The following is a 27,210-nucleotide window of genomic DNA, read 5'->3' as shown; positions in this document are numbered from 1 at the left end:
AAAATACATAACAAATATATAAATACAACATACTTTTGTTAGTCCAGAAAGATGTCCAAAAATTTTTCCCCAGGATGAACTCAGGCAGTATTCAGTGGTCAAGTCACTCCATTTGTTGCAAAGAACATTTGCTACTTAGCACAGCATTTAGAGTCCCCAAATCTGATCCCAGTTTATCTTTTCATTCTTGTTCTTTATAGTAGCTTAAATTATATGATTGAATTTTTGTTGCACTGAGCATTTCTAAATTCCAGTTGGCTTTTTTTCTAAAACTTCTTGCCAGTTCAGGTTCTTTCTCCCTATCCTGCCACCCTTGCCTGTTATATATCCTCTTGTCTTGTTAAGGATCTGCTGAAATATGACCTGACCCATGAATGTCCCTAGGTAGCCACAGCTGGAAATGCTCCCTTCTTCCTCGTGCTCCCCTGGCTCTGGCTGGTACTATCACTGTGGCATGAGTCCCATATGTGTGTTCACATATTCTCTTTTACTGGTTGATAAATCTCAATAGGAAATGTCATTCATCACTGTAGTCCCATATTTCTCATGCGTCTTACACTTCCACAGTATTTAGCAAAATCTTACTTATAGGAGGCATTTAAATAGGGAGAGCAACTTATTAGGTAACATCTTTCCCACCAACTGAGCAATTTCAAAACATCACAGTGTATACAATGAATATATACAATTTTTATTTTTCAATTAAAAATGATAAATAAATAAATATATAGATGAAGGTTACCTTCTTTAGTCCAGTAGGGGACCATTTAGTAGATCACTGTTTAGAAGCACATGACTTCCTACTAAGACATGGCTTAGGTACCAGGAGAATGGCTTTTAAAATGCATATGTTAACTTAGGAATCAGCAGCTTTGATGTGGATTCCTTCCTGTGTTGAGGCTTTGAATAGAGAAGAGAACAAGAGCAGGTTTCGGTGCCTGCAACTTTGGGACAGTTGGAGCAGAAGATCAGGTTCCTGTGTGTGTGGCTTTACAGGGAGCTGCTCTCCCAGGTGTACTGCGGAGAGATGCACAGCCCCGAGAGGCCTTGGGCAAAGCAGATGTACAAAGCACAATAATTTGCAGTAGGTTTTTGTTTGTCCAAATGTTCCAGTACCAGTGCTACAGAGATCTGGGCTCTTAAAGAGAGTGATGCCGGAAGGATTTTAGATTGGGCAGCTTTCTGCTCTTTAAAAAATAAAACAATCATCATGGATTAAGTAGAGATAGTAAAGATAGATACCAGCTGAACAAAATTAGCCCCACGTTGCTGATCCTAAATGTAAAGGAGCAATGAGAAATTTATTAATCTGTAAAAAAATAGGAAGAGATATAGAATTCAGTCTGATACACTTCCTTCCTAGAGAGGTTGAGTTGAATTTAATGGCATTCTTAAAGTAAAATACTCAGCTAATTAGCAGAAATGCTGATAAGCTATCCAATTTCTTTTATATAAATTTAAAAAGTCTTTTAAAAAAAGGCTGAATTGGTACCTACAAATGCTTGGAAGCAAAGTGAGTTCCTTAATATAATTGTCATTCAATTAAATCCGACACATAGTTAAAGAATTCCTGTTATGTGCAATTTGCAGGGCAAGGCTGAGAGTGGCAACTAGTCATGAGTTAGAGATGATCCCTGACTTCAAAGACTACACAGTCTTAGTGGTGGGAATTTGATGAAAGCAGGTTCCCAGGGAATGATGGATATAGCACATACAGATAATAAATCTATAGAAAGAGTCATTATTGGTTGACAAACAGGATTGTGACATGAGTCACAGTCAGGGAAGCATGAACAACATGGAATTCCTTTAAAAATACATTCAAGTATGACAGTATCTCTGTGATTTGAACTTCCAGGCAAGTCATAAATTGCTGTAATAGAATTCTCTGAAAACGTAAATTTGACCTGAGCTGGAAATGTCGAATATGATTGAAGAAATTTTAGAAATGGAACAGAAAGTACCAACAGGGTTCATGGTAGCTAGGCATATTTAACCTCATGTAAATTGGCAGAATATCCTATGAGGTTGAAACATGAATGCATTTCAGTAATAACCGCCTTAAAATAAGTTAAATTTTAGTCTGTAAGAAAAAGAAAAATATTAGTCTAATTTCTGTTAATGGCTAAAACTAGCATAGAAGATATCCATGAGAAAATCACTGTGCAACTGTGAAAAATGTGAAAATAAAATTACCAGCATCCTAGCAAGAGAGGAAAAAAATGAAATTTTAAAATCACATAGGTTATTTATAGACGGTAACTATGATAAAACATAGTTATTTGTAGGCAACATGAAAATGAATAAAATAAATACACCCTTGGAAACCTGGATAGTGTATACTGTTCAAAAACACCTTTTTGGAAGCCCAAATAAGTGTGTCAAAAACCTAAAGATGATTTATTTTGATAAAGACCTGACGCTGTGAAAAATAGTGATCATCCTAAAAATATAGAATCATAGGGAAGCAGATGATGAAGTCAAGATGTCCTCATTCAGAGGGTCACTATGCAGCATTAATACCAGACCCACCGCCCCTCAGTATTTCTCCTCCCCTGTGAGCCACTTCTCTGCTATACTGCTTTCTTTTACAAATCAGTATTCTTCAGGGTTCTGACTTTATACTCCCTTCTCTTCCCCTTCCTTGTCTCTCTTACATGAGCTAATCCATCCCCATGGCTTCGAATATCCCCTCTCTGTACTGATGACTCTAAAACACACATCTAGTCTTGATTCCTCTAGGCTTCGCACTGTCTTTTACAACTGCGATATGATGGCTCTACTTGGATGTCTGATATCTCAAAACTCATATGTTCAAAATGGAACTTGGCTTCTACCCACCAAACCTGCTACCACCATGATTTTTCCCATCCAGGCAAGGGCACTGACATTCACCCAATTGCTCAACCAGAAAACTAGGAGGCATTCTTGACTTCTTGTCCCCTGAGCTCTGACGGTTATTACTTCACTAAGCACCCTACATTTATCTCTAAAATGTGCTTTAGATTTGTCCACTTCTGTGCAATTCAGTCACTGCCTCCCTCGTCCAGACATCATCATCTCCCCTTGGTCTTCTGCAACAGCCTTGCCTGCCCCCAGTAATGTTCTTCATATGTTGTAATTGTAAGCATGACCTTCTGAAAATGGTCATCTGATCATGTCCCGCCCCTGTTGAAGACATCCAGTGGTTTTGCACTGTGCATAAAATAAAATCCAAATTTTTAAATGTATTCTGTAAAGCCCTGTGGGATCCACAGGTGGGACTGGATGGAGAAACAGATGAAGACTCCTAGGTTTTGGGAAGGACCTGGCTTTCAATTATTGTTCCAGAGTGGTTGCTGCTGTAGGTATTAAAAATAGGAATGCAGTCAGTTGGTTCTTTTTCTTTTCTCCAAATGGCCTGTGAGTTCTGAGGATCAATTTTATTCTAGAATATCTTTAAAAAAATAAGGATGACTTCTATCGGCCTATGACAATAAGCTACAGCTCAGCTGTTATGTTTTGTTTTGTTGTGTTTTTTTAGAGGATTTCAACAAGCTGTGCTCTGTTCCTATGGTAATTCCTGGGAGACCAGAATATCCTCCCCCACCCCTTGGCCCCATTCCTCCAGTTCTCCCTGTTCCTCCTGGCTTTCCTTCTGGACCTCAAATTCCGGTCCCTCGACCACCAGTGGAATATCCGTATCCATCTCGGGAACCACCAAGTAAGAATTCAAGAGTCTTCTAGTTATTTTTCTTGCATTGTTCTCTTTAACATTTTTTATTGTTTATTTATGCTGCTTTAGTCATTAAATAGGTTTATAAATTGTTATATTTTTAGTTTACATGTTATCTATAACCATATCCTTTATATATCTCAATTTTTCTATTGCATAGAGAAAAACAGGAGGCTTCCTATTCTCCAAAGATTAATGTCTTTTTGGTTTTCATTTGTTTGTTTGTTTGATTGTTGTTGTTGTTGTTGTTTGAGACAGAGTCTTGCTGTTACCCAGGCTGGAATGCAGTGGCACGGTCTTGGCTCACTGCAACTTCTGCCTCCCGGGTTCAAGCAATTCTCCTGCCTCAGCCTCCTGAGTAGCTGGGATTACAGGCACCTGCCAACACACCCGGCTAATTTTTTGTATTTTTTTTTTAGTAGAGACAGAGTTTGACCATGTTGGCCAGGCTGGTCTCAAACTTCTGACTTTATGATCCGCCCACTTTGGCCTCCCAAAGTGCTGGGATTACAGGTGTGAGCCACTGCACCCAGTCTAGCGTCCTTTTTTAATCAGTGTTTTCAGGCGACTATGGGAGAGTTATGGACAACAGTTCAATCCAATTCACAGAAAGGATTAATAGTGGAGGTATAAAATTATACTTTAGGTTATAGAGCTTGCAAGGCAGTTTTATAAGTAGTTCAATACTAGTGTCTCTCCCCTGCCTTTGTTATTTCTGCAAACTAGAGGTTTGAGAGTGAGGTGATGAAGGGGGTAGGGAAAAGCAGGGTGTATCTGGGTTGCGAGCCCCCCTGTGCACACAGTGCAATGTGATCTCTGCTGGCAGGGTGGAATTATGCTCTGTTGTTGCCAGATGACCTTTGCCCAAAGAGTGTCATCCTCTTTCCTTTCTGATTCAACATCTTGTTCATTGTTGTCAGATTAAGTACTGATGGAAGGTACCATAGTTAAAATAATTTTAATGGGACTTAATGTTCTTCTAGGGGTGCTGCCAGTCAATGTCACTGATTACTGCCAGTTGGTCCGCTATCTCTGTCAAAATGGACGCTGCATTCCAACTCCTGGGAGTTACCGGTGTGAGTGCAACAAAGGGTTCCAGCTGGACCTCCGTGGAGAGTGTATTGGTATGTGATCCATTCTAGGTTGGCACCAAGGGGCTGCTCCAATTCTCTTCCTTGACTCTACTGGTTCTATTGCTCCTGTAACAAATGGCTCCAAACTTGGTGGCTTAATACAATACAAATTTGTATTATCTTCCAGCTCTGTAGGTTGGTAGTCCAACACAAGTCTTACTGGGCTAACATCCAGGTGTTGGGAGAGCTGTGCTCATTTTGGAGGCTCTTGGGAGGAATCCATCTCCTTGCCTTTTTCAGCTACTAGCAGCTGCCTGCATTTTAGCTCATGGCCCCTTCCTCCATCTTCAAAGCCAGCAGCTTTGCATCTTCAAATCTCTCTCTCTCTCTCTCTCTCTCTCTGGCTCTCTCTTGCAATTCCCTCTTCCACATTTAAGGATATTTGTGATTGCATTTGGCCACCTGTATAATCCAGGAGACTCTCTCCATCTCAAGATCACTGATTAGCAACCTTAATTCCATCTGCAACTTTAATTCCCCTTTGCTATATAAACATATCCATAGGTTCTGCTGATTAGGACATGCACGTATTTGGGAAGTCATTATTCTGCCTATTAAAGTTACTTTTCACTTCTGTTGTAAAATATATTCAACTCATTTCTGGTAACTCCAATTTAAGACACCCTACTAAAAGCCTAACCATTGAAATAAAGCATTAAAAATAGCCCCAAATTATGGAATTTTGTACATTATACTAGTCTAATTGGGTAGCTTACCAATCTCTTAGACTAGTTATTTTAAATGGAAGAAAGGAACTTTAAATTGCTAATAAGGCATTTAAGCTGGTGAAGGGAGGAAATGTAATACAAGAATAATCAATTTGTTGGATGAGATAAGAATTCAGTTTCTATCAATTTATTTTTAAAATAAGTTCACCTCTTAGTTCTGTTATGAATTCTAGTTATATAATTACAAATTTATGATTGGTCAAAAATGAATAGTTCTTACTTTCCCAAACTATTTAATTTCCTGATGATGTGAACACCCCTTCTAGAGGTCATTCAGATCTGAGTAGAAGTGGGAACATCTAACTCAGGATTGGGGAACGTGAGGTCAGACTTGTGTCTGCCACTAAGAAGATAATGGGAGGTGGGTTATGTTTGCTAAATTTTAGCTTCCTCCTGTTCACAAGTAGGGGCATATAAACCAGTTTATCTCAAAGTATACTGATAATTCTAAGTGACTGTAACACTAGTGTGAGCCTGTGTATTGAGCACATCAGGGGATGGGGTGGATTCTATGGTGGTTGAGAACTGCCCTTTAAATGACAGTTGCTTTATGTTTTGTTCTAACATTTTAGTGGAACTCAGCAGGGAATGCTTGGATATGGTTAGGCCTTCTTTTTTTGGGGAAAAAATAGAGCTTGAAGAGATACTTGGAATCCTATCCAGAAGCCACTTCTGAAATGTTAAGTCTGTTTGCTTCCCTTAGACCAGACTCAAGGAAGAGAAAATGTTTATTAGCTCAGAGTGTTGAGTTGCTACATGTTTGGAATTTTTCTCTGCAAAATGACACATGAAAATAATATACTTTAACTGCTCAACCAGACTTCAAGTGGCTAATGACATATTGTAGTGGAAAGAAAAAAGATCCTTTTATTATTTCTTTTTTTTTTTTTTTTTTGAGATGGAGTTTCACTCTTGTTACCCAGGCTGGAGTGCAATGGCACGATCTGGGCTCACTGCAACCTCTGCCTCCTGGGTTCAGGCAATTCTCCTGCCTCAGCCTCCTGAGTAGCTGGGATTACAGGCACGCGCCACCATGCCCAGCTAATTTTTTGTATTTTTAGTAGAGACGGAGTTTCACCATGTTGACCCAGATGGTCTCGATCTCTTGACCTCGTGATCCACCCGCTTCGGCCTCCCAAAATGCTGGGATTACAGGCGTGAGCCACCGCGCCTGGCCTTATTATTTATTTCTTAAAAGGAAAATGTTTTACAGGTGTAAAAGGAACCAGTCTTAGAATTATGAGGTATTATTGCTATCTAATTTTGCACTTAAATACATTGTGCTTTGCAGATGTTGATGAATGTGAGAAAAACCCCTGTGCTGGTGGTGAGTGTATTAACAACCAGGGTTCGTATACCTGTCAGTGCCGAGCTGGATATCAGAGCACACTCACACGGACAGAATGCCGAGGTATGGTCCTGGTGCAGAGTGTGGGACGTATATGCCAACTGGGGGGTTGGCGTCAGAGGAGTTCCATAGAGTTTAAATAACCCATGCCAGAAGAGACTAATATAGTCGCATGGCTTTTTTGAACTTAATTTCACCTATTTTCATTCTGAAAGACAGTGTCATACAATCTGGCAAGCATTGAAATTATTTTAAAAGATGCCTCTATGCCTGCAGGAAAATCTTACTTTTAGTACTGTTGTTTCACCACTATTATTGTCTCTTAAGTTTTCATCTGAGAAGTAGAGAGTGGGGTTGTCCTTTGTGACACAGCAACTGAGGAAACTTTCAGTTGAAATTATATTCCATTAATTTCTTAATGGAAAGTTCTAAAAAATAAGGATGTCACTCAAAGCCCTTGCTGCTTTTTAGTGTGGTCAGCAGCAGTATCACCTAGAGCTGCTTGGACATACAGAATCTCGGGCTCCACCACTGATGTACTGTTGCAGAATATGTATTTTAACAAGATCCCTTAGTGATCTATATGTACATTGAAGTTTGAGAAGCACTGCTATAAATGTCCCCTCATAAAAATTTCCCATCAGGTTTATTAACTAGTTTATTAAGCCACCCAATATGCCTTTTGTTAAGTAACTGTTATGTACTAAGTTTCTAAAACAGAAATAAATAAGATACAATGATCACTGTCATGGAACCCCAACATCTATCTCCATCTCTATCTCTAAATTTAGCACAAAATGAACTGTATCATTAACTCAGTAAAGATAGGAGAAAAAACGGGCAAACACTCTGTTAAAATTAAATAAAAGGGCCCATCAGTGATAGACTGGAAGAGGAGAATGTGGTACATGTACAACGTGGAATACTATACAGCCATAAAAGAGAATGAGACCATGTCCTTTGCAGGGACATGGATGGAGCTGGAGGTTATTATACTTAGTAAACTAACATAGGAACAGAAAACCAAGTACCACGTGTTCTCACTTTTAAGTGGGAGCTAAATGATGACACATGGACATATAGAGGGGACCAACACACACCAGGGCCTGTTGGAGGTTGGAGGGTGGGAGGAGGGAGAGGATCAGGAAAAAAAACTAACGGCCAGTAGGCTTAATACCTGGGTGATGAAATAATCTGTACAACAAACCCCCATGACAAGTTTACATATGAAACAAACCTGCACGTGGATTCCTGACCTTAAAAATTTTTTTAAAAGTCAAATATAAGGAAAGATAGGGGAAGTTTATATCACTTTAGAAAATTGGTAGCCATTGGCAAGAGTTAATTTTATTTGCCTCTTTTAGCAAAAGCTCTTCCTGAGTTGAAGACATATACAAGTTTTAATTCTTATCAGTGAACTGGTTTCAAAATTTTTGAATCTGGTTGTCACGTAGGGATTTCTTGCCATCAGGGTATTTTAGTGCAGTACATATAAATGATCATTTTGAGCAGAAAAACTGGAACAAGGCCTTTGAACTTGCTATCATTTCTATTAATGAATTATAAATATGGATACGTTGAACATTTGAGAACCTTCTTAATATAATGACTATTGTTTAAAATAATTAACATGTACAAATGCGTACTAGGCATTTTGCAATAACAGAAAATAAAATGAAAATGTCCAGAGACTGCACTGTTAATAAGCAAAGAGAAGTAGTTATTGAGAGCACTCGGCTTGGGGCAAGGGCCAGCCAGTAGAAATGCGTCTGTGATTGTCATCAGTCCGAGACTTAGTATTGGAAACTGAGGATGACCTGAATGCTTTAAGCACTGACTTCTTTAAGAGCTAGTGCTAAGGTTATCCTGAAAATAAGAAGTTGAGAACGTGCTTAAATTATTTTGTGGATGGCAGTTGCCACAGAATGATCCAAAGACTGTGCACATAGCTGGGAAATATGAGGGGCTGAATAGAAGGGGACAGAAGGATGGGCAGAAACACAGTAGAGGTGAATTTAGAACGACAAGCTTTAAATTTGTCTTACAAGGCAGTGGGGAACCCCATGACACTCTGAAATCAATGGCAGAAAAAGATGAACTCTTTATCGTGTTTATTTTAACCTTGGGCCTCAAAAAATTATAGGATCCTTTAAAAAAAAAAAAAAGTCTGCTCCTGAATATGTGGTTTTTACCATTTTTTTTTTGGAGTGTGGACCAAGTCTGATTTTTAGCAAGGATTAAGAAATAAATGAGAGAGAAAAAGATCGTAGGTTGTTGGCACAAAGATCAGACAGAAGAAAAGCCCAGACTGCCTCAGCTCGTCCAATGACTTGTGTGGAAACCACTGCAGGATCTGCCCAGAAAGAAAGTGCATCTGAGGGCCAACCACAAGACGCCATGCAGAAGCAGGGTAGACAGTCAGAGTAACTGACGTGCCATGAACACACGTGCTCGTTGTTCAGGGGATGCTTGGGGCACTTAGACAAATGTGACCTCAACTCTGCATAGATAGGAATGCTCGCATCTGACTCCACATAGTTTCCTGGTCCCTGTCTTCTGGGAATAGGCCCTGGAAGCTATTGTATGCCTGAGTAGACAAAGCAGTTTGTGTTCATCCTCTTTGATGTTCATCCAGGTTTGTAGCTTCTTTAAACTGAGAGAAACAGATAATCCAGGGTACCATGCTGTCCATTTTGGGTTTATTAATCTTTAAATGAGAAATCAGAAACAGGTTGTTTGAGTTATTGTTATTTTAACACTTCCATGTCAAGCTCTATTGTGTACTTTGGCAAAATATTAACCACAATAGAAAAAAGGGAAAAATGCCCTCACAGAATCAATATTTTATTTGGTAGATAGAATACTCATAACATTTTTTTAAAAGACTAAGAATCTATCAGCAATAACCCTGCCCGTAAACCAGAATTGCCATAAGAAAGATGGACATTTTAGAGGTGTGATTAGTGGCTTTCAGACAGAATTAAGGTGATTGTTTAAAAAAAATAGCATTTGTTGTATTGTTCTGAGATAGCTATAAAATATGTCTTTTAAAATTATGTGTTTAAAGATGCCAGCCAAATTTCAGTATAAATAATGATTTATACTGGTTAAATAAATGTGGTTGGAAAATGGTGAAGAAGAAATATATTTTGTTTACAGACTTCAGATTTTAGGAATCTTATTAGAAATTAGAGTTAGATCAAATGCAATTATACAGGTTTTTGTCATGTCTTTTCAACTCTGATAATTCTAAATATCACATTATTTGATAATCAATTTATGTTGGAGAATATTAGTAAATAATTAAAACCAAAGGCTAAGATCATGAGTTTGCAGATGGAGGGAGGGGGAAATAAAATAATTTTAAGTCCCCTAAATAAAGCTATTTCTTCTTTTTAAACTTGGATTTTAGACATTGATGAATGTTTGCAGAATGGCCGGATCTGCAATAATGGACGCTGCATCAACACAGATGGCAGTTTTCATTGCGTGTGTAATGCAGGCTTTCACGTTACACGAGATGGGAAGAACTGTGAAGGTAATGACAGTATGCTAGTGTTAGTCCTCTTCTTCCATTGCACTTTCAATATCAGGGTGTTTTGTAAGACCAAATAATGAGTGAACTGTCGAAGTATCAGATATGTTTTACATAATTCATCTGGGAGGGAAGCCTAATTTTCCACAATACTCATTTCTTAATTTACATATGTGTGAATCAAATAATATTTTAGTATGCTAAGAGAGCTTGCCATTTAAACATCCCTGGTAATGATGAAACTCTGTGGCACAATGTCATACTTCCTAATTTTATACAGTCAGAATTAGTACATTTTTTAAAAATAGGACAAACCTAAGTCCATGTATTATCTATCCATTTATAATCTTTTTGCTTAAAGTGTCTGCCTAGTAATAGAGTGCTACTAATCAATAGCTGAAATATATATCTAAAATATATATAATGTAAAATACATATTACATATATTTTCTATATATGTATATATTATGTATATATGTATTTCTAAATACATATGGAAACTATTCATATGCAGTATGTAGAAAATACATATTTAAATATAAGTAATAGATATCTAAATATATGTTATATATCTCTAAAGTAAATACATATTATATATGTCTAAAGCAGATATATATATGTGAAATATGTATATATAATAAATTACTTTGGTCTTTCTAAAGCCTGTAAGTGAAAACACAGTGTGTCTAGAAGAGGAAGTGCCTCCCAAGACAATTTTAATATGAAATAAAATAACATAGTGTTGAATTTAAAGGACCATCTCCAATGATCAAGGGATCTTACAGGTTCGCTGGCACAGCTATAATCCATAGTCGAGTCATGTATTTTAAAAGTCCACTTTTTACCTGACCCTATTTAAAATTGCTTCAAACTACAAGTTATCTTCTGGTTTTTATCTTAAAAAGAATTGAGATATAGCCTAAATACATTTCAAATTCCATTAATCTTAGTTTTGACTTATGTGCATTTTCGGAGCATTAGAACATGAATCTGTGAAATAAACATACCCACTAGGCTATTAGCACATTTTTCAGTTTGTGAACTATTGTTCCTAAAAGGACCCTGATAACTTTTATGGAGTCAAATTTTATATATTTTATAAATAGACATAACTGTAAATCCAGCCTTAATAGTTTGAATGCACATGCCAGAACTCAAGAACTTGAGATGCATATTTCATATGTCCCATCTTCTCCTTCCTTAGATGATACTATTTGGATGAAAACGAGCCTTAGGCTGTAATAACAAAAAAGAAAGAAATATGAAGAAACAGAATTATTTTCACCCAGATTGGTTTCCTTCATAAACTTACTCTTCTGGTCGTAAGAAAATGTATGTTTTGTATTTTTCAGATATGGATGAATGCAGCATAAGGAACATGTGCCTTAATGGAATGTGTATCAATGAAGATGGCAGTTTTAAATGTATTTGCAAACCTGGATTCCAGCTGGCATCAGATGGGCGTTATTGCAAAGGTTTGTACTGTAAACCCCTAGATCTTGTTCCTCACCTGCCTTTTCTCCTCTTTACGTTGTTTAGAGGTACCACCATTCTTTCCTGATTCTCCTCATTTAAAGTACCTTGAATTCTGGTTTAGGAAAACTGACTGAAACTCCTTCTTAAATTCAGCCTTCAAAGAGCTACAGTTTATGCCCGGAAGACTGCTGTTATTTCAGAAAGGGTATTTGAGGTCTTCTAAAAGGAGTCAAAAGCTACGTAGCAAATAAATAATCCAAACTGCCCGTTGGTCTTCCAACAGATGTACACATTGTTCTAAAGAAGCTGAGTGCTACCTCTTCTTTCCCATTAGGGAATAATGGTAGGTAGGGTTCTTGATGTCTGTCATTTGCCACCTCTTATATCTTTACTGGACAGAATAGTATAGACTTGTTATTTGCTATGATCTCTTCTTTGTAACTTCCTCCAGGCATCTTAAGACATGGAAAATATTTTTAAGGATAATTTATTTAGGCTTTATCAAATTACATAAGCAAGAAGGGAAACAGGATTAAGCAGAATAAATAAACAAACCAAGAACCATTGTTTAGTTTGGTAAATCATTTTGAAATAATCTTATTGCTCCAGGTATTGAAGCAAAAATGAGGATTTTTATTTTTCCTGTTGAGAATTGGGGTCCTAAGAAAAGTTACTGGTGACAAATTTGTGCTTAGTGTCTCCTGTCTTATGTAGGAATCAGTGATTATTGCCCTTGGTCCAGGATCTGAGTTGGAACCAGACTGCTTAATGAACCTCATACTCAAAACAGGTCCAGAAAATCTGCTAAAATGCTGCACTTAGAGAAACTATGCACTTCTGGGCATAGTTTCAGATGCAGAAGTGTAGAGGGTCAAGCTATTCAAGGTAGGGAAAGCAGGATAAAGTCCTAAGGTGCCTCTTCTCTGAGTGCCCCTAGTGGACAGCTTTGGTAAACGTGTTATGGAAGAAAGCCTTGTATTAAATCCTTGGCAAGATGTGCATTTTCTCCAGGCTTAAAAGAACTTCGAGCCCTTGGTTGTTTACCTACATTCTCTATGACCTTCACATCAATGGCTCTTAATATTGTGCAAATCTTTCTTCCCAGCTAGAGAAAACAGTTGGGTGTTTCAAATTTGAAGTAGGAAGGTGGTTTCTGTACTTTTGAGCCCTGTGCTGTGAGGAACTTATATGAGAAGACAGGCTTAATACATAGAAATATTCTACAATGTAAAATAGCATAAAACAAAGTGCCAATTTGTGCAGATTTAGCACTGTACAAGTAAAAAATAAAAGGGAAGAGAATGATTGCTGGATTATTTGGAATTAGGCCTCTAAAAAGAATAATAGAAAGAAATATGAGAGCCCCTTTGTGAGCAGACCTAGGGGAATACATACTCTTCTTGTTGTTACACAGAACACACTAAGATTCACTTTCAGTGTCTCTAGGGTCCTGCTGACCCAGGCAACAGCCTCTCAGCGTGAAGTATGGCCAGTAGATAATGCTGTGACCTCATAGATGAAACCAGGTTTGGCCACCATTGGCAACCAGTGAAATAGTATCATATCAGTAGATTGATTGTCCTATTAATTTGAAAGTGCTGATGATTTGGATGGTTTGTTCTGACTTTAGCATTCTGGCTTAAAGATCTGAGAAAGAGAGAGAGAGAGAGCGGGAGCTCCATAGCTCTGTGTTATTACCAGTATCTTCTTTTTTCTAGATTATAGAGCATAGAGTACACACACTGTCATAAGACTAAAGGACGAAAAAAGAGAGAAATTCATCACATGCATACTGAATTTCTTCCTTTTTATAATTTTCTCTTTATGTCATGGGCTAAGATTTTCTCTTAGTGCTGAGCACATAGTTCTGAGCCCACAAAGATGTGCCTGTTCAAAGCTGAATCAACAATGCTACTCCAATCTCTACAGTTAATTCATCTGATCAGCAACACGGCTCCTCTGTTCACTCTGAAAGTTGAGGCCACTCACTTTGACCAAGGTTACCTCCCTTTGGACCTACTTCACATCTTCATTCTCATTAGAAACCTTTTGTGTTACCTACCAGATTATAGTCTCCACGTTTTACTGTGTGTCAAAATTTCAACAAAAAGGTGACCAGAGTAAGTAACCAATTTGAGTTCCCATATTTAAATATAACTGCTGTTTTAAATACAATCTGTACACAGAACCTTGGACCACCTGAATATATTTTGTGCCAAACAACACAAGCTAAGTAAAACATGAAGGTGTTTTACTCTCAATTTGCCTTTTTAAGGTCAGGAGAAAGTTAATAGTCACACACACTCGTTGTACATTGTGAAAAGAGTTGTTATAAAATCATTTGCTTTTTTCTTTTTGAGACACTGTCTCACTCTGTTTCCCAGGCTGGATGGAGTGCAATGGTATCATCTCAGCTCACTACAATCTCTGCCTCCTGGGTTCAAGCAATTCTCGTGCCTCAACCTCCTGAGTAGCTGGGACTGCAGGCACGTGCCATCATGCCCAGCTGATTTTTGTATTTTTAGTAGAGATGGGGTTTCGCCATGTTGGCCAGGCTGGTCTTGAACTCCTGGCCTCAAGTGATCTGCCCGCCTTAGGCTCCCACAGTGCTGGGATTCCAGGCGTGAGCCACTGCACCTGGGCTAAAATCATTTGCTTCTAAGTGTTGTGTGTTTTCCAAACCACAATTTTGATACCTTTTATACTTCCCCATATTAAGGGGAAAAAAAACTTTGCTATTATTATTAGTATGTGTCCAATAAAGTCTTTTACCAGATTTCCTTAAGTATACACATAAAATACCATAAAGTATTTGTAAAGTTTAAGAAAGATTTCTCTTTGCTGAGTTTCAATTGCTTACAGTGCTCTTACCGGCCAAGAATGGTCATTAAAATCATCTGTATTCATTTTCTGTCCTTTTTCTATGATGTTCCATCGATGCTTTAGTTGTACATCCTTTAATTTTAGGTGAATTGTCCCAGAGAGCTCAGGCATGGGTGATAGTAGAAGGGATGCCAGTCTGGATGATGAATACCAAAAGGAAAATCTTCCTGTAGTTTATTATTACCCAAGATTTCTGGAAGAGTTACCCTGGTTATGTATTACACAAAACCCTTTGTCTTTTAGCAGCCATTGTTCTTCTTCCTCCAATTCTGTTTTTGCCTTTGTGATTATTTTGGATACAAAAATCTCTTGGGAGAATATATTAAAGTTGCTTTTTATGGAAAATAAGCTCTAACAGTTGACTTTCTTTCAAAGGAAAATGAGAATGCCATCTCACTGAACTTTTGTTGCTGATGCTGCCTATTATTTCCTATCTTCCCCATTTTCAAGTATTAAAACATAATTGTCAACATGTTATAATTTTAGATACATGTCACTTCATCTTTAATAAGTGCCTTTCTCTGCCACAGACATTAACGAGTGTGAAACCCCTGGGATCTGCATGAATGGGCGTTGTGTCAACACTGACGGCTCCTACAGATGTGAATGCTTCCCTGGACTGGCTGTGGGTCTGGATGGACGTGTGTGTGTTGGTAAGAAAACATCATGGCTAGACTTGTGAGAGAGATTCACCCTCTGTCAATCAATAAAGCCCACTAGTAAACAAATGCTCTCTACTGTAGCAGATAAGATATAAAAAATATTTGCAGAGCAACAAACCAACAGGGTCAGTTCTCTTCTTGTGTAAATTGAACATTAATTTGAAGAATAGGAAGATGAGCTAAGTGAAAAGCAAGGAATCCCCACCTGTCCTCCTCCTTTTCTTCTCTAATCCCATAGCTGTGTTCAGTTTTCTCCAGCCCTCCTTTGTTGACATTGGTCATTTAAATTGGCGTGCGTATGCTATTATCTCACAATGAACATTTTAATAGAGAATTAATGTCTATGGTCAGTATAGAATGCAAAGGAGAATATGGATAATCTAGAAACCTGTATGATAATTGTTTTATGAGGCTGCATAAAAAGTATGAGACTTGTTGAAAAATGGATATAAATTTTATTCAGATTATTTCTAAGAAAGGTACTTAGTAAACCATTTGAATTGACATAGCTGGAAATTCTCTTCCTGGTGGTAAAGATAACACTGCTTAGTTGACCAACATCTACAGATTTATATAATGACCCTTTTACAGATTAAACTTTCTCCTTTTTGGAAAGCATACCTAATTCAGGCATTCAATAATTGCATGTTTATTTTGGGATAGGCCACCTTTCTAATAAAGGTCTTATTTAGCAGGATGTGAGATTCAACATTCATCCATCATTAATTCAGCATTTATTAAGTGCTTGCTCTGCACAGGTCTCAGACAGACAAAATAAATGAGGTATAATTTCAGCATTGAAGGGTCTCACATTTTGGTAAACCGTTATAGTCCCCAGAAAACTGAAATAATCTGGCCATTGGTTTCCGATGCTTAGAAGCTGAACATGTTTTGTTTTCTGTTTTTGTTTATTTTTTCTTCACGTGGAGCCCTAATATCACAGGCCTTCCCTGTGAGTTCCACCAGGGATGATGGATAGAGAAAGCCCTCTTCAACTTTGACTTGGGGGGTTGTCATCTGTTTGAAGTGACAGTGTGATGACAGATGCTTCTTTCTGTTTAGACACACACATGCGGAGCACATGCTATGGTGGATACAAAAGAGGCCAGTGCATCAAACCTTTGTTTGGTGCTGTCACTAAATCTGAATGCTGTTGTGCCAGCACTGAGTATGCCTTTGGGGAACCTTGCCAGCCGTGTCCTGCACAGAATTCAGGTATGTGGTATCATGGAGATGCCCTTGTATTACCAGCCTTTTGCCACCATCTGAAGTCTTTGCGTTTGTGGAATTCACAGGGAAAGATGACATTTTGCTCTCCAGGTATGCCATGTGCTTTCTTGAGGTCTTGGCAGGGGCTAGCCAGTGTCTCGTCACAGGTACTTATCCAGGCCTCACAATCATTTGGAATAGGCATTGCATTTGTGCCTCCCATATAACTCCCTACCTCAATAATGCTCAAGCCCTTTTCAATACATGCACCTTGCCTTGTTTTCTAAAGTTGTTTCATGATGTTTGCATTTTGCAGAAACTATTATAAAAGCAGAATTTTACACAGCATAAAAGTAAATGACTGTCACATTACTTGACTATTTCCAATAGTTTTCCAAAAGACCATTTATAAATTTTGTTTACATGCCACATGTTTATTTTGGTGTGGTTTTCTTAAATGATTTTATTTAACTTTAGAAAAAAAAGTGTTTTTCTCCAGTTGAGGTGACATGACCTAATGAAAAGAGAACTGGATAGCAAGTCAGAATTCTGTTCCTCTATCAACAGGCAGCCAAATTACTTAATTAGTTATTTGTGTATTTTGCTTATTTCTGATTTTTTTCAACTGCTTTTCGAAAAGATTTGAGGTGGCTTATATTAATAAACATAATTATAAAATAGGATAATACAGAAAAGGCATCCTTAGACTTCTCATCTACAAAATGAGTTGCCTTAGATAATCTGGAAGGTTCTGTCCAGTTGTAAATTATTTCTATTTATAAAGCAAGAATAGTTTACTGAAATTAAAACAATGTTCTGCCAGTATTTAAACATGATTTTAAGGTAGCTTGGCAGTGGACCCTAATGTCCTAAAATAAAGTTAGACCTAATATTGAAAATATGTGACTCTAATTGGTGGTTTACATATAGGATTTAGTCAGTTTATTTCTGCCCTAAATGAAACAAAGAGTAAATTTATAATTTTGAAAGAGTTGTTATTTTAAAAATGATAGTATTTGACATTAAGTTAGAAATTAAAATATTTTATGAAAAATTAGAGAAAGTTAAATGAAAGACTTTAAAAGAAATGAGAGGTTGAGCATGGTGGCTCACACCTATAATCCCAGCACTTTGAGAGACCAAGGCAGGTGGATCACTTGAGGTCAGGAGTTCAAGACCAGCCTGGCTGACATGGTGAAATCTCATGCCTACTAAAAACAACACACACACACACACACACACACATACACACAAATTGCCAAGTGTGGTGGTGCATGCCTGTAATCCCAGCTACTCAGGAGGCTGAGGCAGGAGGATCGCTTGAATCCAGGAGGTGAAAGTTTCAGTGAGCCAAGATAGCACTGCTGCTCTCCAGCCTGGGCAACAGAGTAAGACTCTGTCTTGATAAGAAAGAAAAAAAGAAATGAGGGATGCCAACTTAAAGAAAGAAAACTTTGCTCTGGCTAATGACTTCACCCAGTAAATAACAGAAATTATCATTTCGTGTATGATCACCAAGTGGGTCAATATGTGTTTATAATACTTTGATTATATACAAATATTCTATCAGACACTTTCCGTAACTTTATAGTTGTGTGTTATTAATATCATTCTTTTGTGTGTTACTTTAACTTTTCAAAGTACTTTTCTTACCTAATTTGAATTTACAATACAGACAAATGTCATGAAAGCTGGCACACAAGAGTACAGGTGACTTGTTCACATGTCAGATGATTGGAGGAGCCAAGACTTAGAATCAGGAACCTTAGTGCACATAGTTATCTGCCTTTACATTTTCCTCTGGACCAAGTGCATTTCCAAAGAATTGTTAAGCTCCATAGGTTAATTATGTGGGTTTATAAAAAGGTGATCAAAAGACCAGATTTCTTTAAGCAGTTGTCTTAGTCCAGTTTGTGTTGCAGTAACAGAATACCACAGACTGAGTAATTTGTAAAGAAAATACATTTATTTCTCATAGTTCTGGAGCGTGGGAAGTCCAACATCAAGGTGCCAGTGTGTGAGGAGGGCCTTCTTGCCAAGTTGCTTCTTGGCTGACAGTGGAAGGGCAACAGAGCATGCAGGAGTGAGAGAAAGCTAGAGAGGACTGAATTTGCTTTTATAACAAAGTCACTCTCATGATAACTCACTCCCATGATAATGACATTAATCCATTCAGGAGGGTAGAGCCCTCCCGACCTAATCACCTCTTATTAGGCCTCACCTCCCAGTACTGTTGCATTGGGGCTTAAGTTTCCAGCACATGATCTTTGGAGGATGCATTCAAACCGTAGCAGCAATAACTTAAAGAGAGTTAAATGGGAGACCCAATTCCACTAACTTCTGTTTTATATTTTAATGAATTTACTTAGAAAAGGTCCACACATGGAAGTGGTTTCATTTATTTGGGTTCTCCACATCTTTGGTCATGAACCATCCGAATGTAGGATATCCCTCATTTCAAGAATGGGGATGGGTGGCAGTTTAACGTACTGAAAATGTTCAAAAGGAATGTCTTCAGTGAGTTGAGTGAGAGACTCCAAATATACAAAATCTGAAGTTCATCTTTGTGGTCTGCAAGTCAGGCAAGCTACGTATGAAGCTGTTTCTCACTGGTTGCTGGAGCTGATTCACATTGCTCAGCAAGCCCTCTTGTGTCCTCAGCCTACTGACGATGACGTTTCACAGAAATGGATCAGTTAAACCCATAGGAGTGTAGTTGGTCAGTTAAACCCACAGGAGTGTAATTCTGGGGAATTTTCTCATCTGTCCTTCATACCACTGTTTCCATGGCACTACACTGAGTTAGCTCATCAACACTTACCCCTTATTCAGGGCCTGAGCTGTGCACAGTACATGTTAAATCATTAAACATGTAATGTTAATTCTGTGCAGTCACCAGGTGAAATGGGAGTCATTATTCCAAATTTATGGGAGAAGAAAATAACAGAGGAAAAGGACTGCTTCCCAAACTCCCAGCAGTAAGCATTGTCATTGGTACTAAAAACTCATGCTTATTTGAACTCACTACAGAAAATGGTCTAGTACCAGATCCTGCCCAAATGGAAAACAATGGTGACAATAATTTGCCTCTTTAATAAGCCAAGCATCAGCAAAGCTGTCATGATCTCTAAACATGCTTTTTATGAAACTGGCATGATTTTGGTTTTCTTGTTTTATTACTTACAGTATTTCATGAGTGTTTTAGTTTTTTGCTGATAGAATAAAAAGGATGAATTTCTTTTTGTTCTCAGACCTGGCTTTCAAACATACCTTCCCATTTGTTCCTTTTTTGGCCCCTTCTAAGATGATTTGAAAATTAAATCGTCACTGCTTTCTCAAGTTAACATTTGTTAGAAGACACAGTAATTTTTGTTTGTATGACTCATTTGCATCCGCTGTCATCAGGGATGCAATTCTCTGGCCTGCAGAAGATAGGAACTATTTGCTTCAGCTGTGAGGTGCAGTCAGCCTCTACAATAAGCCCCAGCCGTGGTGATGTCTCCTTCCACTTAAGCACAGATGATTTACATTTGATCATGAGACTGTGTTCGCCAGAAATCATTGGCAACTAAGGGGACGACACTAGTTTCCTTTCCTTGGATTGTGTGATTCCAGTTAGTTCTACATTTTCGTCATTCACTGTTATGTTAATATAGTTGGAATTGTATGTAAAACATTGTATTAATTTTAAGAAATAGAAATTTGATTCTATCTCAAATTTGGGGACATATTCTTTATGCCTCAATTTCTTCAGTAAGATCTCACATTTTTAATTTTAAGCAATACTTTCTCTATGAATGTATCATAGATAATTAATCCAGTGTCCTGATAAATATTAACTTTAAAAATACACTTAAATGCAAGAGTTAGGTATTCTGTTGCTGCTCTTGTGAGGGGAGGCTAGAGAATTTGCAGAGAGAAATGAAGAAATGTTAAGAACTGATTGTACTGAAAAAAAACCAGCTAGCACTGAGAAACAAAATTATTCCCAAGATGTTGGGAGAAAGTTTTATTAACAGTTAAGCAACCACATTTTAACAGGCACATTTCACCGTAAGTGTAAAGTGTTCCCTGGTGAACAAAATCAAGTTATAGGAAAAACACCTTTTCCGAAAGGGCTTTGCACAAGGAATTGCTGTAACTTGCCTGTATCCTTAAAAGTTGTTTTCCTTGATGATGTGTAGCCTTTAAAATGGGAGCCTAGTGTAAAAGTGACTCCCTGGGGAGATAACTCCTTTTCCGTTACCACTTAATTTTGGTTCTACTCACTTTGGAGGAAATGATGTGTGCAAAACCAAGGGCAGGATCAACCTGTTGTGCAAACCAGGGAATCATTTACTATCTGTTAATTTATTGCAGCGGAATATCAGGCACTCTGCAGCAGTGGGCCGGGGATGACGTCTGCAGGCAGTGGTAAGGATTCTTTTCAAAATTTACTACCTTCAGCATGTGCAGAGGCAGCATCAGCTTCCCTGTGGGTTTCCAGTTGATCCCCTTACACTAGTCTGGCCTGACTCCCTCTCTGGCCATCGCTCTGCCATGTATCTGGGATGCTCAGAAGCTTTCAGTGGCAGAGCAGCCAGGGCACTGCGGGCTCTAGGATTTCTGGGTGTGGCTGTGGGACTTGACCACTGAAGGGATCAGGTGCTCTCCCAGTGTGGTTGATGGGTGCCTGCAGATGAGATATAATGGCTTTCGTTGCTCATGCTTGAAAAGGGGCAGCCTGACTCTCCTTTAGATCTTCCTCTATCAAGTACGACTCAGGATGAGGAGCTGGTTGAAGCGTTCTCCATCTGCATTCTGAAGGATTCTTAACTGTTAAGTGCTCAGTATTATAAAAGAGCAATAGGGAGCAGTGACAGCAATTAACTGAGTCTGAAGAGAATATTTAACTAGAGAAATATTGGTGAGAATTGGAACAAGTGTGAAAATAGGTGACAAGAAAGAGGAAGGGATTATTTTATTGATACAAAGCTACGCAGTTTGATTCAGGGAGATCTGAAAGAACATGGACTGGCTGAGTTGATTGTCAGTTCATTCAGCATGATTAGCTTCATCATTGTGTGTGAATGAAAATGGGGAGAGGTAAGAAAACTTACAATGAATAAGGAGTTAGTTGGGAATAAGTAAGTTGTGATAGGGACTTAGAAAAACAAAAAAAGTCAACCCTAATTTATACAAGAGTCAGGCACCAGGATTTGAGACTATCCATTCACTTGTCATTCTGCACACCTGCCTTGGCGATGAGACCCGCCCCCCTCAGTTGTGAGAGTGTAGAAAAGGGAGGGCCCCACCTCAGCTGGGCAGAGTAGCAGAGGCTTTTTCAGAGCATGTGGTGTTGGCGCTGGCTTTTGACCTGTAAATGGGCCTGTTCCAAGCATTCCTGACAGAGTAAAGAGGGCAGTATATGTTCACAGAAGAGTGAGAAGTTTGGGATAAGTAAACAATTTATATTTCAGTTTAATCTTGAGGATATTGTTGAGCCTATGAATATTTGAACCACGAGACTTACATAATCACCTTGTTTTTAGGGTGGTAAGAATGGTTGCAATGTGAAGAGTAGATGGAAGAAAGAGGGGCTGGTGGCAGGGAGACCAGTTGCAGGGACTTGGGATCTGCTGTTGATCCTCTTTTCCATCTTGGTGCTTGGACTATGAGAAGCTCAGGAGGTCTCCATCAGCTTGATTAAGGATTGGTTATTTCAGCTGGTAGTTCCAGAAAATATCTTACAGTGAGAGAAAATGATTGATTCCCAGTGAAATCGAATTTTTTTCCCTTCCAGTAGGTCCTAAGGTCATTACATTTATTGTAGTGTTATATTTTTAACAGTTTCAGTCAATGTTTATTTTATAACGTTAATTGATTTGGAACTTTTTTGTGGTGCAGATATAAACGAATGTGCACTAGATCCTGATATTTGCCCAAATGGAATCTGTGAAAACCTTCGTGGAACCTATAAATGTATATGCAATTCAGGATATGAAGTGGATTCAACTGGGAAAAACTGTGTTGGTAAGAAGTTTCACCTGTTTTCGGAAACATCTCCTGCATAATACATTCCTTCTTTCATTGCTGGGAGAAAACTGCCTTTGAGTAGTTTAGAGGACTGGGCAAGTGGACACTTTATACTTCATACATCAGCACAGCATATGCATGTCTTTAGTAACAAAAATTTACGTCACTGAATCTTGACAATTTATGAATAAGGATGTATCAGATTCACTCCTTGAAATGATTCGCTCCTTATAATAATGGTATATCAGATTTCACTCCTTTAAAGAGAAGCTCCTCAGATGTATAGAATGCAGAGATTCAGAGCCATTCTCATGTAACTACAAAGTCAACCTTGTTTTTACTGAGAGAGAAGCAGCTCTTCTCCCAACCATTTTTTAGACTTAATCAGACAAAACACAGCTTGTTTTCAGGAAAAGCTGCTCTCCGTTAAGTTAAACCTTTAAAGTTGGGTTTTGCTTCAGACAGGCATATTATTCAGCTAAAAGCAAGGAGTTTTCCTGAACTCCCTGAATCATGAATCTAAATTCCCCATGACAATTATAAACTATACAGACTACTTTATGCTTTCTAATCATAACTGGAGACAGTTTGAATTATTATAAGGAAGAAACACCCATTCTGGAACTAACACATATCAAAGATGGACCACATTTTCTAAATATTTATTTAGTTCCTTAAATCAATAAGGTTAATCCTTTTACTTCTGACAAAATAAATTACATAAACTTATAAATTTAATTATATAACTATATAAAGATTAATGATTTCCAGCAAATCTGTATATTCTTCCTGCTAAAGAAATAAGTGAACTAAATAGCCTATTGACTTTGGGCTTTGTAGATATTTAGTTTAGATGACCAGGTCAAGCCTCTGTTTTCCTAAAATGAGATAACTTAGGTTAAAGCTAATGGTACAGGAGTTTAGCCTTTTTCCTTGAATTGATCTTATCATTATGACTTTAAAGATCTAATGTAAAAGAGCAAAGGAGTTACAGGCAAAATTTGGGCCCTTTTAAGTGTCATTTTCATTAACTTTCCAGATATTAATGAATGTGTCCTGAACAGTCTCCTTTGTGACAATGGACAGTGTAGAAATACTCCTGGAAGTTTTGTCTGTACCTGCCCCAAGGGATTTATCTACAAACCTGACCTAAAAACATGTGAAGGTAAACCATATTTCTGTTCTTATACTATGTACTTTGCTATCTTTTGGAATGCCATTAGAAAATCATAAGACTAAATTAGGGTCCCCTGTATTTTAGACAATTACACCAATTTAGTAGAAATTCTGTGGTTCTAAATGGCACTACTATGTATTTTGTTAGCCACTTACGATATTTATTTGCAATTGGCATTTTAATTGCCATCATTTAATAGATGAATAAAATGTTATGTATCTGCTATTTGAGCTATTAATTCAGAAATCACATATATATTTACTCCAGATTTTCTGAATAAAAAGATTCAGCCAAGTGCTGTATTCTATACTATAGAGATGTACTATTCTACGTTACAGAGTTACTATTTTGGCATTCCATCTAGTGTAGGGAAAAATGATTTAGGCCAGCTTTACTATGTGGGATGAAGGATCTCTAGTAGCAATTGAGGCCAAAGTTGAAGTACTCTTTTAGGCCCAAGACTAGATTTTAGCAGTAACGTAGACCTGTTTTCATTTCAGACATTGATGAATGCGAATCAAGTCCTTGCATTAATGGAGTTTGCAAGAACAGCCCAGGCTCTTTTATTTGTGAATGTTCTTCTGAAAGTACTTTGGATCCAACAAAAACCATCTGCATAGGTATTTATCTTTCTGAGAATGATTTTTCTGTGTTTATCAATGTTGTTATACTTAATGTCAGCTTGTCCTGCAAAAGAGTTTAAGTATGGATGAACAACATTAAAAACTTCCTTCTTCCTTGTTTCAAATGCTGTTTTTTCCTATAATTCCAAGGTGTATGTTTGAATTTTTATATAGATTCTATTAAATATTCCCTCATCTGCAGAAACCATCAAGGGCACTTGCTGGCAGACTGTCACCATTGATGGGCGGTGTGAGATCAACATCAATGGAGCCACCTTAAAGTCCCAGTGCTGCTCCTCCCTCGGTGCTGCATGGGGGAGTCCATGCACCCCATGCCAAGTTGGTAAGAGAAACCCATGCTGCAGTACCTATATCATTCTACTAGTCTCTCCATAAAAAAAGGGACACTTAATACTTCATTTATCTAGACTCACATGAGAATTTTGAAATATTTAATCCTGATGACCCCAAACATATTGCTGAACGGGAAGTAAGAAGTGTCAGACTTTTATGATTTTGTTATTTAATTATCTTCTGTCCTCACATTGTAAGGTGGTTAGTTTGTTTCTGTTGCTTCCCTGGAGCACCAGTTCCTGCCGGCTCTCTTGGGAACTTTGTGGCGAGGGGTTCTGAGCTTTTTATAGGTACAGATTCTCTTTCAAAAAGCCAATTGATGTAAAGAAACCAGTATTCCTAACTAAACTTCACAAGGATTGCTGGTGAATGTTTAAATCTATTGGGAATTTGAGGTTTGAGAGCCTTGCTCATGGTTTTGCTGATTGAATGTTTCGACATACAAATGTGTCAATTTATGTGAATGCTGGAGGGCATGAGATCTCCGAATTCTAGACTGTGTTTTCCCTATTCATGCTACAGCAATTCTATAGTGTGATTCCTATTTTCAGGTTAACAGCAAGAGAGAAATCTACCTAGAGTTTCTCTCTTAGATATCACTTTAATATGATCTGTAGGGTGTCCAGTGTCTTTTGGAATATCTCAGTGGAATTGAGCTTTATTTGAGGAGACATTTTATTATTGTTCTTCCTCACCTATGCAATCTCAGAAACGCTTTGTTATCTCATACTTTTTTATAGCCACACAATCTACTTCATGTTTTTCATACCATGTTATAACTGCAAAGTTTGGATATTGTTATCTCAAATTTGTTTTCTGTTTTGTTTTTTGCTTTTTATTACAGATCCCATATGTGGTAAAGGGTACTCAAGAATTAAAGGAACACAATGTGAAGGTATTTCTGATTACTTATAAACCGTACATTTTTGTGTGCATGGTGAATGTTTGTGTTAACTTGGACTGGATAAAGCTGTCACGTAACTTCACTAGGAAGAAATATGCAACAGAGGAAAAAAAATAATGAGAACTACAAAACAAAACAGCTGTTAATTTCACACGTGTATATGTAGTATTGCTAGTGTCAGACCGCTAAGTCCAAAGGACAGGGTGGATGGCTGAAAATGTTTTAGGTTGATCATAGTTTAGAGAGACTGCACTTTCAAAATGCTGTCAGGAAAAGAAAAACAGGACGTTTTTGATGAAGCTGTAAAATTTACGTTTCTTCAGTTTGTCTGGGCATTTTTTTGTTTGTTTGTTTCGCAGTCATGGATGATTTGGAAGGACACATTCTGTTTTCTCTTTGTTGAAAGTCTACATGGAGTTTTTTCAGTTTGCTGTGATTCTTGCTCGTGGAGTTTCAGATAGACATAGGTCATGGTGACTAACACAACCTGACATGACACAGCAGCTGAAAAATTTTAAAAACAGCAATTAGTCCCATATGTGGGATGAAATGAAGTTTTTTCCCTGTTAAAACAAAGAGGCACACTACAACCCCCACCCAAAGTCTTGCTTTCCAAATGATGACTGAATCCTTTGGCCTTTCTCTGGTCCAGACCCGCTGTTAATAACTTATCTGACCTCAGCAGCATATTTTATTGTACAAGTGGCCAAAACAAAAAACCCAAAAAGGTAGATTTCACCCTCTCACCATTGATCTCTCTTACAAGGAAAGATTCAGAGTACTTTTTCAGCGTTTCTGGTGTGGAAAGTTATTTCTTCTAAATATTAGAGACACAGTGCGTATGAGTTTCTTAAATAATACTCCCCACCCCCAACTTTTTTTTCGGCATTGGCAAGTTAAGTGCCTTTCTTTTGATTAAGGTGGTGATGAATATTTTTCCAAATTAAGTGCAGAGAACATATTGCTCTCCATTAAGCAAACTGGGAAAGACTGGTACATTTGAGAGAGATTGGGTGAATGATGAATGAATGAACATGAATATCTTTTAATTCTCCTCAACCCAAGCTGGGACCAAAGCATTGACAGAACAGCCTGAGACCATTGCTGAGTTAGAATTGATTGCACATTTTCTGGTGATTTCTCAGCACTTCTTAAAAGAGACCCTTCACTGGCCACACATACTCCTTGCTGGGATATTTTTCTATGCTGACCTTCAAGCTATTTCTTCTTTTTTAGTTTGAAAGACCAGGATTTTGCTTCTCTACTTATTTTCAGACATCTGGTTTCACCAGAGCTGTTTCCAAGAACTCATACCAGCTGCCTGTCTCTGCAATTTAAAAGTTATTCCCTGAAACGAGTGGAGAAACTCTTATATCTTTAGTAATAGGTGGGCTCATTCTGGTTCCTATTCAGACACCCTAGAAATTCTACAGGAACTATTTGTAGGC

General features: G+C 37.9%; 1 protein-coding gene across 2 annotated transcripts in view; it reads left to right on the top strand.

Moving 5' to 3' along the window:
• FBN1 (fibrillin 1) overlaps positions 1-27,210 on the top strand; it is a 241,102-nt gene that overhangs the window by 130,881 nt on the left and 83,011 nt on the right. For both annotated transcript variants that reach the window (XM_012442316.2, XM_064365642.1), the window contains 13 exons: positions 3,524-3,703; positions 4,699-4,839; positions 6,868-6,987; positions 10,337-10,462; positions 11,812-11,934; positions 15,349-15,471; positions 16,543-16,695; positions 21,049-21,102; positions 22,576-22,701; positions 23,744-23,869; positions 24,382-24,501; positions 24,707-24,847; positions 25,703-25,753. In XM_012442316.2, coding sequence (XP_012297739.2) covers positions 3,524-3,703; positions 4,699-4,839; positions 6,868-6,987; positions 10,337-10,462; positions 11,812-11,934; positions 15,349-15,471; positions 16,543-16,695; positions 21,049-21,102; positions 22,576-22,701; positions 23,744-23,869; positions 24,382-24,501; positions 24,707-24,847; positions 25,703-25,753 — 1,584 coding nt within the window. The remainder of the gene's footprint in view (positions 1-3,523; positions 3,704-4,698; positions 4,840-6,867; positions 6,988-10,336; positions 10,463-11,811; positions 11,935-15,348; positions 15,472-16,542; positions 16,696-21,048; positions 21,103-22,575; positions 22,702-23,743; positions 23,870-24,381; positions 24,502-24,706; positions 24,848-25,702; positions 25,754-27,210) is intronic.

The sequence above is a fragment of the Aotus nancymaae genome, unplaced genomic scaffold (genome assembly GCF_030222135.1).
Source record: "Aotus nancymaae isolate 86718 unplaced genomic scaffold, 86718_ANA_hifiasm-v0.15.2.pri h1tg000062l, whole genome shotgun sequence".
Lineage (NCBI taxonomy): Eukaryota > Metazoa > Chordata > Mammalia > Primates > Aotidae > Aotus > Aotus nancymaae.
The sequence above is the reverse complement of the archived record's forward strand: the minus strand, read 5'-3'. Positions and strand labels throughout refer to the sequence as shown.